Source organism: Homarus americanus, unplaced genomic scaffold (genome assembly GCF_018991925.1).
Source record: "Homarus americanus isolate GMGI-L3 unplaced genomic scaffold, GMGI_Hamer_2.0 scaffold48354, whole genome shotgun sequence".
NCBI classification, from domain to species: Eukaryota; Metazoa; Arthropoda; class Malacostraca; order Decapoda; family Nephropidae; genus Homarus; species Homarus americanus.
In genome coordinates this window covers 5,708,117-5,720,616 of record NW_024723833.1, presented here as the reverse complement: position 1 = coordinate 5,720,616, position 12,500 = coordinate 5,708,117, and the positions used below count along the sequence as shown (strand labels likewise).

General features: G+C 35.6%; 3 protein-coding genes across 6 annotated transcripts in view; 1 reads left to right on the top strand and 2 right to left on the bottom strand.

Moving 5' to 3' along the window:
• LOC121863784 (RING finger protein 141-like) overlaps positions 1 to 75 on the bottom strand; it is a 15,048-nt gene extending 14,973 nt beyond the window's left edge. For both annotated transcript variants that reach the window (XM_042362584.1, XM_042362585.1), the window contains exon 1: positions 1 to 75. This exon is cut by the window's left edge and continues 67 nt beyond it. The gene's annotated coding sequence lies outside the window, so the exon portion shown is untranslated.
• On the bottom strand, positions 36 to 5,761 carry LOC121863786 (GSK3-beta interaction protein-like). 2 transcript variants are annotated; one of them, XM_042362587.1, is made up of 3 exons: positions 5,617 to 5,761; positions 3,922 to 4,133; positions 36 to 505 (listed from the first exon to the last, which is right to left on the bottom strand). In XM_042362587.1, exons 2-3 carry the CDS (start codon positions 4,116 to 4,118, stop codon positions 325 to 327), a joined length of 378 nt encoding a protein of 125 aa, XP_042218521.1. In that variant the 5' UTR covers positions 4,119 to 4,133; positions 5,617 to 5,761; the 3' UTR covers positions 36 to 324. The 2 variants fall into 2 exon arrangements, with proteins under 2 accessions (XP_042218521.1, XP_042218522.1); XM_042362588.1 differs by having other exon boundaries at positions 5,654 to 5,755.
• An 846-nt stretch (positions 5,762 to 6,607) lies between these two features.
• Positions 6,608 to 12,500, top strand: part of LOC121863782 (centrosomal protein of 135 kDa-like) — an 84,237-nt gene continuing 78,344 nt past the window's right edge. For both annotated transcript variants that reach the window (XM_042362582.1, XM_042362581.1), the window contains exon 1: positions 6,608 to 7,283. The gene's annotated coding sequence lies outside the window, so the exon portion shown is untranslated. The remainder of the gene's footprint in view (positions 7,284 to 12,500) is intronic.

Below are 12,500 nucleotides of genomic sequence, written 5' to 3'. Positions count from 1 at the left end.
TTTGGATGACATTTATTCTCTTAGTTCAGTTTGTGACTAGGATGTATCAAACCAGGTATTGACACATGATCTACTTTCTGGACAAATACTGTAATACACTTTCAGTCCTGTTAATGTTATAGTCTTAGTGTCACAAAGGTTCACCAGTTTTCATTATTTGTGATTATATTTAATAGCTACAACAAGCCTTTTGTAGAGGAGATAATGTAATGCACTACTATAACATTTATGACTGGAAAGAATCCTCTACCATATACAACTATGAGGAAATTCTGTTTTAAACACTACACACATTATTACTAGACATAAACTCAATATCAGCCATCAATCCACTATTTCCATTTCTTCTTTGTCAACTTCCTCAGTGAGCAGCATCAACTTTGCAGCTAAAGCAGAACTGAAACTCTCACGGTACAAGGGACTAATATTGTCGAGCAGTGCATATGGAGTCTCAAAGTATTCCTCTGATGACTGGGAGTTGTCGTCGTACTTGCTGCCCACGATTCTAGGGGAAGAGATACACAGAATTATGCTTCCCGATCGTAAATAAAATCCTTGATAACATTGAGTAGCATTATTCAGTGTTATGCAAAATGAAGTGTCATGTTTTTCCAATATAATTTATATAAAGTAAAACACAAAAAAAAAAAAAGCTTGTAAGAATTGTGAGGAAAACTCTTTATATAAAGAAAGGAGGAGTGCTTGTGTACCATCATGTTTATCGGCAAGCCCCCATTAACCCATGTACAGGCCTGCAGGCATGGGGCTGAAGCTGGCTTTGGCTTCTAGAAGCTATGCTTTTTGGGCATGGTTTTGGATTTGAAACCTTCTAAAGGTTTCAGTTTCGAAGCAGAGGCATAGCACTGGATTCGGATTTTCATCTTTGTACAGACACACTGACTATATTATATACAGTAATTGTATTTAGATTGCATTAAATAAATACAGTACCGGGTATATCAAATTAGTGGCAGATCAAAGGTGGCGCAATTTGACCTGACTTGACAGGTTAGTGACCAGTGCCAACACGAGAACATACTGTTACAAGTCAATCAGGTAGTTTATGTTACGTAATACTGTACATTACAAGCTTATGGTGATGTAATACAATACGTACTGTACAAGCTTGCAGTCATTGTCGGATTTAGACCTGTGGAGGCCCATGGGTAGCCTCTTTGTGGAGGCCCCCCCTCATTATAATTACCCAAGAGGGTGGGGTGGCGAGTGAAGCGAGCCTAAACATCTGGGAGTTCCGGGGGGCGCTGTAAGCCCCCCGGGAAAATTTTGAAATTTGAACACTTCTATGGAGAATTTTGAAGTCATATGCAGTTATATTGAGGAAATTAGAACACAGCGCCCTGATGGCATTCGTAATGGAAGTGATAATGAAAAAAAAATATATATTTTTTTTAATCTCAATTTCGTTATTCCATGTAGTTTATTTTTAATCAATATATGTTTGTGGAATTCTAAATATATTATTAGCAACACAAACAATAGCATTCATTAAAAATATACGGTTCATAGGAAAACCAGGTATTCATGAATTTCAAGGAGTAGCTAGCCTAATTTCTATCACGCTTCTTGCTGAACGTAGTTTTACGTGATGGAATAGATAAACATGAATTTTAAAGAATGAAAATAAAAATAATCCAAATGAATTATCAAATAAATAAAATATTGAAATATGTGGAGGCCCCCAGATTGCGGAGGCCCCTGGGCAGCTGCCCACTCCTGAATCCAGCCCTGCTTGCAGTGTGAGAGATGCTTCAAGTGTTTGTGTCTTTTTGAAAAAAATATTGTTTAATTGTGTGCATTTAGGTTCTGTGTATAGCATATAAGTGTATAATATGTGTGTGTGTGTGTGAATTGCTTTTAGTATTTCCTCAGTTTGAGAATCATGTTACAAAACAATTTCATTTTATTTTCTTAGGATTTCTGTTCTTAGATATGTTACTGGACTCTGGCATGAAGTGCCTCTATGCCCAGATCTCCACTCCCAGGCTGGTATATTTGTATGGCATTACTGGCCTTACAGTACAGTTCACTGTCGGCTGGTTCTTCCAAAGTTTATCTCGGTAGTATGAAATGTAATTCTTATCATCGGTTAAATACCTGTATGTCTGATTTCTATGTCTTTAATCTAATCTGTTTTTACTTACTAAAAACTTTAAGTTATAGAATTAAAATACAGTATAGTGGGGGATAGCTCCATCAAGTTGAAAAAAGTACTGGACTTTGTTACTTAAGTGAAATTTTTGTTACATTAGCAAAATGTTACTCAAGTAAAGTACCCAAAGTTCAATGTACTCAAGTAAAGTAACAAATTATCTCATTCAAAAAGTACTCAAGTACTGAAAGTAAAAAGTAACAACAAAATTATTGTCTCAAATATTAAAATAAATCCATAGTAAATTATAAAAAAAAATAGTTAGCTTAAGATAAAAATAAAAGACAAAGCATTACACATGTTTATTTGCAAATCTTTCAATTGAGATTAATCAATAAACGATTTTCAAAATTATGGCTGTCCAATCAGGATCTTTTAGGTCTAAATATAAGCCCAGCATGACCTACCGAAAGACAATACATTCAGCCGCTTTTCTACCTACAATCCATCGCAAGGATAGTGAACGGGCTGAAAATATATCCATTCAACACTATGATCACTTTCTTCCTTATCCACATGTTGTCTCTGCTCACATTAGGTCAGGAACAAACTTATCTGGCAAGTACCTGAGGCAGGGGTGACCCACACTTCTCTTCCCATAAGCTCTGTAACTGTCCCAACGCTAGCACCCTTGACTGTCCCACTGTCAGGAACCTACTACAGTACTATAGGACGAGTCACTAACCATTATATGTCACCACCTACTCATTCATAATAATTCAGATTTAATTCTTGTATGCTATTCAAGCTTTGGTGGGTGCTAACTCCCATTGTCCTTAAATCATATCAATATTGTCTCCATATCACAAGACATAACTTGTCCAGTGAGACACGGGTACCAATGTATTAGTGTCTAACCATATGGTCTTGTGACTAGGCTTGTACAGGTATATACAAAGAGCAACTGACGTCTAACAGAAAGACCAAGTCCCTGAAAGAAAGGTGGGGGATAAGAGAGGGGATTCAATGGGGGAGAGGGTATAAGAGGGTAGGTCAAGATGCTAATGGACACAAGAAGATCAAAGGGAAAGTTTGCTGTCATGGCCACTGCCACCTGACCTGACGTCACCTCACGAGACCTCTAGGTATGTGACAGCATGGTGTTTTCCCACACCCACAATGTACCCCTCATGGCTCCACCCACACAACTCTTTTACTATGGCTAATAATTAATCATTAATAATATTATTAGTTTGCATGTAATGAGTAATGAGTTTTTTAATTGTATTGGAGTAAAAGTGTTAGAAGACCATACTAAGTAAAAGTACAAAAAAATTGAGTACTGTACTGTACTTTTTAAAAAGTAAATACCCAAAAATTTTATTTGAATACAGTACTCAAGTAAATTTATTTAGTTACTTTACAAATCTGATGAGGCTGTATAAAAAGGACTGCCAGTTCCATCAACATTTAATAAGAAAGTGTGAAAAAACATACCCTCCCAGTTGATCCACTGAAAGATTAGCACAAAGATGCCTAGAGGAGGCCTGTACAGCTGGAATGGGCACATATGATGTAACAGTTGATGCACAGAATCTCTATAGGTTGCTTATGATTCAATATGCTAGTGAACTAATAGCAGTGTATTTTAGTGATTATGAAACCTAGCTGGTTTTCAAAGTAACTACCAGGATAGTAGTTTGAACCAAGTCAACCAAGGTTCAATGGACAAAGAGCTACTATGTACAATTACAGTGATCCCCAAATAATATAACTACTGTACTTAGTAGTATTAATGCTGTTTAAACCACCTGAATCCTGAAGCGGTGAGCTCGATACAATAGGTGTTATCTTCTTTGGTGGTGAGATTGAAGTAAATGGTGGTGTTGGAGGATGGGAGGGATGATATATGAATCTGGGAGACACAGTCCTTCACATCCTGGATGACAGCAACAGCTTCAACATGCCACTCTTCTTGGTCATGCACACGTTCTTCCTGGTCGTCCATACTTCGACCTTCATGCTAGTGGGACACATACAGTACAAGAGGTGTATCATCCAACAATACAAAAATTATTTGTTGCATACCAATCTAAAGTAATTATGGCCTTGATATACAGTATACTGTCCTGACTGTACAAATCTGTTTTATTTTTTCTACCTTCTCAAAATCATTATTATTATTTTGTTTCCTATCTGCAAGTTTCTCTAAACATATCTAAACCACACAAAATTCTGTGTAACTAATACAATATACTCAAACACATACAACACAAAGAAAATTGTTATATGAAAATTCTTTAACATCTCAGAACCATCCTAGGTTAATATTTGTTTTTATCCCAATAGGTATTTCAACCTTTGCCCTCCTGGATAGGTATATGGCAACAGTTAGGTGAGATTAGGGTGTTAGGTTAGGTATATGGGATAAAAACGAATGGTGAATTTTTCTTTATGCACCGGTGTTTCTCTCGTTGTTATTAATATGTATTTCGTAATGTTTTGACAATTGTAAACCTTTTCTTCTATGATATTTCAGCCGGAAATTAAGGATAACCGAGATATTAATTTTTCAATACAGTATTATTAAATTCGCTCAGTCACAAGCTTCGCCATGTCTTCGTCTCTGTGAGGAGATGTTATCTGCACAGCACGCATGCACAATATTGACTAACGTCATCCAGTCGTGACCAATGATGTATCAATGTCATCACACAAATTCTTTCGACTTATCACATTTGATTTTTTCAAGGGAAGCAGCCTGGGTAATTTCATTGACCAGTCTCACAATGGCTGTGGTGGAGGTTGGTTGTCATTTGTGCTTCTACGATTATTTTGTTTATTGCCGAGTTTTATAAGAAAGACAATCATTCTATCCAATTCTTACATATCCCTGGTCATCCCACTTCTAACTATGGTATTGTACTTTCGTACATGGCGCCCCAAAAGTTAGGTTAGGTTTTGTGAGGTTAGATGATTCGTTTCGTTTTCTCCCCCACCCAAAAAACACGATTTCCAAGGCTCTTCCCCCATTATTGTTTTGGGGGGGGGATCTCAAAACTAGTGATTTCCAGCAGAAATGTATCAAATTCGTTCAAAACTCATAAAATATCATAGGAAAAAATATCCAAACAAAGATCGGTGCATAAGAAAAAAATGACCAAACGAATTTTTACAAATTACTGTCACAATAAGACTAACAGTCACTTCTTGTTGTAGCAGTCTTACTCGGATATTAAAGGCAGTACTATATCAATAAGTCATTACGTTACAGCTTAGCGGTCATGAGACCTATTGGCAACACTCTTTAGTCACTGATACAATTAGTTATACTTCCATTCAACACATATGTTACATCATTACGTTACTATCAGTCATAATACGACAGCCCACTACACTAGACTGTTGACGTCTGTTAATTATACTTTACTAATGGTGAGCCAAGATATCTCATGCTATTTAAATTCATGGGGTTGCTCGCTGGTAGTTAATGTTAATATACTCACATGCTCTACGGTTACGGCAGAGGTAAGAAAGACGTACTACTAATATAAATTAGACAAGGTAAGGTATTCTTTGGGCGACTGTGATGATGGTGGATTCTGCTTCTGCTAGTCCTCGTAATGGCAGGCGCGGGGCTATGCTATAATTGCTCACACGGGAAAAACATAAGGAACAGGCTCAGCTATTTTTAGGATATATGTCGTACTTATGTATGCATTAAATTTTAATATAAAATGTCATATTTTTTCATGCATATAAAGATTAACAATGCATTCAACACATCGAATGGTCCATATATACTGTATCTTTATCCTCTTCGACACTGATCGGCTCGTTACACACTTGAATATTGCATAATATTTATACACGAGAGTGGAAGCATAAAACATTGATTGTAAATCTGAAACTGCATGCATAAGTTAGACATCCATAAGTCATGAATATTAAGGTATAATTATTTTTTTTATTTGTTGGTTCAGTTATATCTTTCATAACCCTTTATTGTTAATGGACTAGTGTGATTACTAAGCTTATTAAGTAATTAAAGACCTTAGTTGTTAAAACCTAGTAATAGCCTTAAACGTTAAATTCAAATCTAATTTCGCATTGGTGATTAGCCCAGCGCCCGTGTAAACTATTCCACCAGCTGACTTCACTGACTCTGACTCATCTTACCTCTTTTCCTACAGTAGGATTCTTATATCATAGTATTAGACTTATACCATAAATATCGTAGTAATTTATATTATACATTATGTAATATTAAATACATACATCTTTATCAATACTGTAGTAAATACTTAGTTTACTTTATCTTCTTAGCCACTGGAGCTACTCAAAATAGGGGCTATTAGCCCTTGACAAGAGAAAAAAATATTTTCAATGTCGATGAGTTCTGTTACCTGGGTGACATGACCAGTGTTCAGATACATTCAGGAGCCAGTACCTGCCCAGAAGTTTGCCAACAGTGTGTAACAAACATGACCGGCTAACGAGCCGAACAGTCGCGAAGAGGATAAAAGTAAAATTAATAGATATTCCTTGCTTCTAGCCGCCTTCCTTCGGCATGGCTACTCTAGTTTGGGTGGCCACTATAAACTATAGGTTATAAGGTAGGTAAATATGTATATTTATTAATAGAAACGAGACTTGTATGCACTCCATAAATAAAATATATAACAATATCTAACAACTGTATATCAAATATAGAAACAAACTATACTATATGAATGTTATGCGATATTAGTATTGATACTGAAATTTTATTAAGCCGTTCTGTGGTGAAGAGGATAAAAGTAAGTAAAAGGGATAATATTAACAATATTGACATGCTGAACGAATGAACTTGCAGGACATGTTTACTGAACTAGGTACTGCAATGTAATTTATTGTACATGTGATGAATTCCTTAATATCAAAATAACCAAAATAATAATCAATAAGTACAGTATCTATCATTATCAGTTTCATCACCATTCCTGTCAACTTCGAGAGATATAAACAAACGCAGGACCCAGACGGCCTGCAACGAAGCTTGTGATTGGCGCAAAATAACGTGAACTTAATCTGTAACCTCATTGGCTGGTTGTTCCATAATTAAGGTGAAGACATAACAGGTGGTAGCAGTTTAAATAATGCTGTCACGATGGATCACCACATTTCTTAATAGGTAAGAAAGACTATTTCATTCCCATTGCATTTTAATATCTTGTTACGTAAGCACTGTACAGTACAGTATAGTTATAGCGGAGAAATAGGAGATGTCCAATGTGAATATCGTTTAATGTCAACTGTAGCTACAATATTTGGATAGAACTTTTATTTTAAATTGGTCACAAATTTACATTGGTTCTTCATACTGTACTCATCAATGGTAAGTAGTATGATACAAGCCATTTACTTTGAGGTCTTGTAAGAACAAGTTGGGTCGGTGTGTTGTGACGGCACCGAGTGTGAGCTCTCAAGACCGGACTTGACCAACACAGGCGTAGGTATAGGTAGATACTTCCAGGAGCCAGTACATACTCAGTGCTTGCCAACAGTGTGTAACAGAGTTAGGTAAATTTTTACTTTAGGACATAAGTCCCTAGGGGTTGACCAATATGTTTTTCCAGTGTATTTTGGTGTATTTTAAACGAATCTGCCCTTCATTTTTGTCGGAAATTGCTCGTTTTTGCCCCCTCCTAAAAAAAAAAATTGGGGAGAGCCTGGGAAATTTGGGTTTTTGGGTGGGGGAGAAAACGAGTCATCGAACCTAACGTAACCCCAAGCTGGGGGCTCTGCCCCTGGATCCCCGGTAGACCTAGCTGAAACCTAACCTAAATGTTTCTATAGTTTAAAACTTTAGGGCGCGCTATGTCCTAAAGTAAAATAATACCAATTTCAAATCCATACCCAGGCTGTTTTGAAAAATTCAAATGTGATTGGTAAAAAAAATCACTGGATGATATCAATGCATCATTGGTCATGACTGGATGACGTCAATCAATATTGCGCTTGCGTGATGCAAATTAACTCGGTTTCATGCCGATAACATCACACAGACGAAGAGTAAAAAGTACATAAAATAAATTAGATTCAATTGTGTCGCTGTTATCCATTTACGAATGGTATAAATGGGGGTTCAAAATGCCCAGAATTGGGAGATCTAAGTGTTTCAGTAGTTTATAACTTTTGGACATGCTATGCTCTAAAGTAAAATATTACCCAGATATGTGACCGACCACCAAAGCAGCTAACGAGTCGATCAGTGGCAAAGAGGATAAAAGTAAAAAAAGTGAACGTAGTGGATATTTTGCCATAACCGGTTAAGTTCCTGTTAATGCTATTTGGAAAAAATTTTCTTTTAGGTCATCCACCTATTTGAAATGTGTTCAAAATGCATCAAAAACCACAGGAAAAACATAATTTCAACCTAACCTAACATAACCCAACCTAACTTAACCTAATTTAATCTAACCCAACTCAACCTAACTTAATCTAACCTAAACTTAAAATCCTAAAATTTGCTGGATGAACGAAACAGTACCCGCTATTTTACCGTAAATGCACTCTGATTGGTTAAGTACTTTCTGTTTAATATGACAGGGGGTCCACCCTCCAGCTAGGAAGTTCGGTAAGGTTCTATTAGGATCTCTTGTCGTCTCTTTTTATACCTGTAATAAAAAGAACATCTGTGAAAAAATTAACAAAATTGAACAACTCTTAGTTAGGTACTGTATGTTTATAGCTACACAATGATAGACTCACGACAAAATAAATGCTAAATGCCACCAGAGTCACGGTCACATATCGTTCTAGCCAATCGGAGTGGACTCATGGTAAAATGGCATTAGTAGGAACTTAGCCGGTCACGGCAAAATATCCATTGCCAAAACTAAAAGTAATAGATGAATGGAACTATTGAACTACAAATGTGACAAGTACGTTTCATTGATAATTCCGACTACAATAGTTGGTAAATTTTTTACTTTCGATCAATATGGGATCTGAGGAATATTAGGTAATCCTGGAGCAGGTGGGTAACACCAGAACCTGTTGTTTGATTTAAAAAAAAATTTCCACAGAGGTTTTTTGGATGTTAGTACAGTATACAGTATAATAAAACGACAGAACGTAATAGAACCTTCCTAACCATCTACGGTATTTTTTATAATTTTATTAATTTTTATTAATTATTATTTTTATTGTTGTATTATATTTTAATTTATTTTTTATTATGTTTTTAATAATTTTATTATTATTATTATTATTATTATTATTATTATTATTATTATTATTATTATTATATTTTTGCCCCGAGGCCCTGACGTCAGTCATTGACCTGTACCTTGGTGGGCAAATCCCTTCCCAAAAAAAAGAAAAAAGAAACCTACAGTACCTAACTTTACCTAACTTCCTAACTGAGGATCTGCACCCTAGACCCCATGCCATATTAAACAGAAAGTACTTATTTTAATATCTGGTACCATTGAAAGCAAACAGAGCAGACAACGGCATATTTTTCAAAGGAATATTTATGGTAAATAATTAATTTCTTCTCTTACAAAGCACGTAGAGACAAAATTTAGGTGTTATATAATCAGCTTTCACCATGTTTTACCCTGCAATTTCCTCATCCGTATCATTTTTATTACTTACTATCACCCAAAGAACGTCTGTGGAGAAAATGAACAAAATCGAACTACTACTCCTGGTGTTAGTCATCTGCTCCACCTTCACCATTTTTTAATCTTACTTTTTCTCGGGCAGTATTTCATGGTTAATACAGTGGTAATAATAAAAATGTGGGGAGTGCATATTATTGAGTTATGACCCAGCCCACCAAATCAGAGGAAAAATGGGAAATTTAAAACAAAAATAAAAGAGCCTAACATTACCTTATCTAGTCATTGTACTGTATTTGCTTACTGGGTAATTATTCTGCAAACACTGGCATACGATTTAGGCATGCAATCTGACACCGGTAAATAATTTAGACTCCTTTGCTGAGTGTTTGTGGAAAATTAGCCTTAGTTCATTTTCACCGCAGCATTATAGTAGCAGAGCTGGAAACTGTCAATGTGTGAGGAAGTTATTGAAAAACTAAAAGTGTCCAGAATACCTGTGACAAGGATATGGACAGTGTCTGGTTAAGGTTAAGGGTAATGTTGAAGTACAGTACAGTACTGTATAGTGAAGCTCCAACTTATTATAACAAGTGTTAAATGGAAGCAGTGGTCTACTTGCCACTTTTTCCTTGCTACCTCACTGGATACACTGTACTGTACATTCTGGACATTAAAAATCATATATACAGTGGGGTATGCTATAACTAACGGATCCTACTACGAATATTCCTAGAACGAACGGCTTTACCTATAAAATTGATAATGCTATAACGAACGAAACTCCTACAACGAACATTATATAATTTTTTTATTTTTTTTTACTAATTTATTGTTTCTGTGTTACAAGTATTAATGATATTCTTTATTTCAAGGGTTTAGATGCATATTTATGCACTTTTTTACAATTTAATATTATATTTTTCAGTGTTAAGTGGTTGTATTTGGGGGCCTGGAACGGATTAATCCTATAACGAACGAATGCTATAACGAACAAGGTTCTAGAACCAATTAGAGTCGTTATAGCATACCCCACTGTACTGTGCTGTATCAGCATTATAGGAGCATTCTAGACATGTACTGTGTATCACTCTAGTTCTTTAATGTCAATAAATTTTAATCAAAAGTTATTGGTTTGTGGGTTTTCAATGATGATTGTAACCGCCCATTGAGCGACTGTGGGATAATGAGACCCTTACAGTACACATAGGACTCGTTTGTTCTTTATTCGGTCATAATCTGCAGAGTACAAATTACATATGTTACGATGAGATAATTAATTCAATCGTATGTTCCATCACTAATAACGACTACATGTAATATATTTGTGTAGAGTAGGGTGTTAAACAATATAAAACTTACGTGTTTCGGGTCTAATGTAGGACTTATTAACTCCCTGACTTGATGGCTCACTGGACGGCTAGAGACTAGTCGAGCTAGTCAGCCGGAGGCGAGGGCCATCTGTTTCACACTTAACACCTCAGCAAAGCTCGTTGTCAACTCTCTCTCTCTCTCTTTTTTCTAGTTAATTCTACTGTGGCAGTAACAATGATGATTCCATTTTTTTTGCTCTGTGTTATCCATTGAATTACCAGTATACTGTAAGCTTAACATACTGTACTGTAGAATGTTTTATCTTTATTGAGAAATTTTGTCTGTACTATAATTTAAAGTAAAATTCCTAAGAAATACATAACATACTTTGTGGACAGTACAGTACTCATGTCAGATTTAGAAAATAAAATGAACAATTACAGTACAGTATAAACATGGTTCACAGTAAATAAGGTGATACAGAACCATACCGGTACTCTAAATGTGAAAAAATACCCCCCTGTACAGTACTGTATAATTTTTAAGGATAATTGCAACAAAACTGTGTTTATATATATACAGTATATATACACACACACGCAGTGATCCCTCGGTTAACGAGATTTCGGTTAACGATTTACCTTCCATAAGATTCTTAACTTCAGTTAAAGAGCAATCCCTCGATTAACGAGTTTTTTACAAGCCGACCTCAACATGTTTTTGCTTGCATTTGGCGGTCCACCAGCTGTAGTATTAGTCCGCCAATACAGTAATTTGTTTTAGGGCTTAAATTCCTTACTATTTTAGTAAATATCAAGAAGTTTATACTATTCAATAATTTTAAAAGTTTAATATTAAAATTTTTTAGTCATTTTAACAATTATTGAACATAATTGAAGGTAAAGAAACTGGTTTCTGGCGTGCCATCCAGCCTGTTAACACACAAAAAGGCGTTAGTCTCTCTCTCTTTTCAGTGGAGGTAACATATTGCTTGACTCTCTTCAACTAAACGCTTTTTTCTGTGTTTCCAACCAAATTATTGGTCATTTTGAAATTTATTTTACGTCTTGACAATATATAATGCAGTACAGTGTTAACTTAAAGAAAATAATCTTGAATTAAACCAAGAGAACTAAAATTTTATGGGTGAAATAGCACCATGGGGTGACTTCTCTTCCACCCCAATGCCTTCTCTTCTCCCTTCTCCTCCACCCCCATTCTAATTCCCATCATCATCATCATCCAGGAGCCTTCTACATATACACCTCAAAGTAAGTGTACTTTTCTATCTTTTTTGTTGAATTTAGGCAATTTTCGGTGAGCTGGAACCAATTACCCAAAAACCCATTGAACATTTTCGTTAACGAGCAACCTGCTGGAACGTGATTGTGCCGCAACCGAGGACTGTATGTATATATATATATATATATATATATATATATATATATATATATATATATATATAT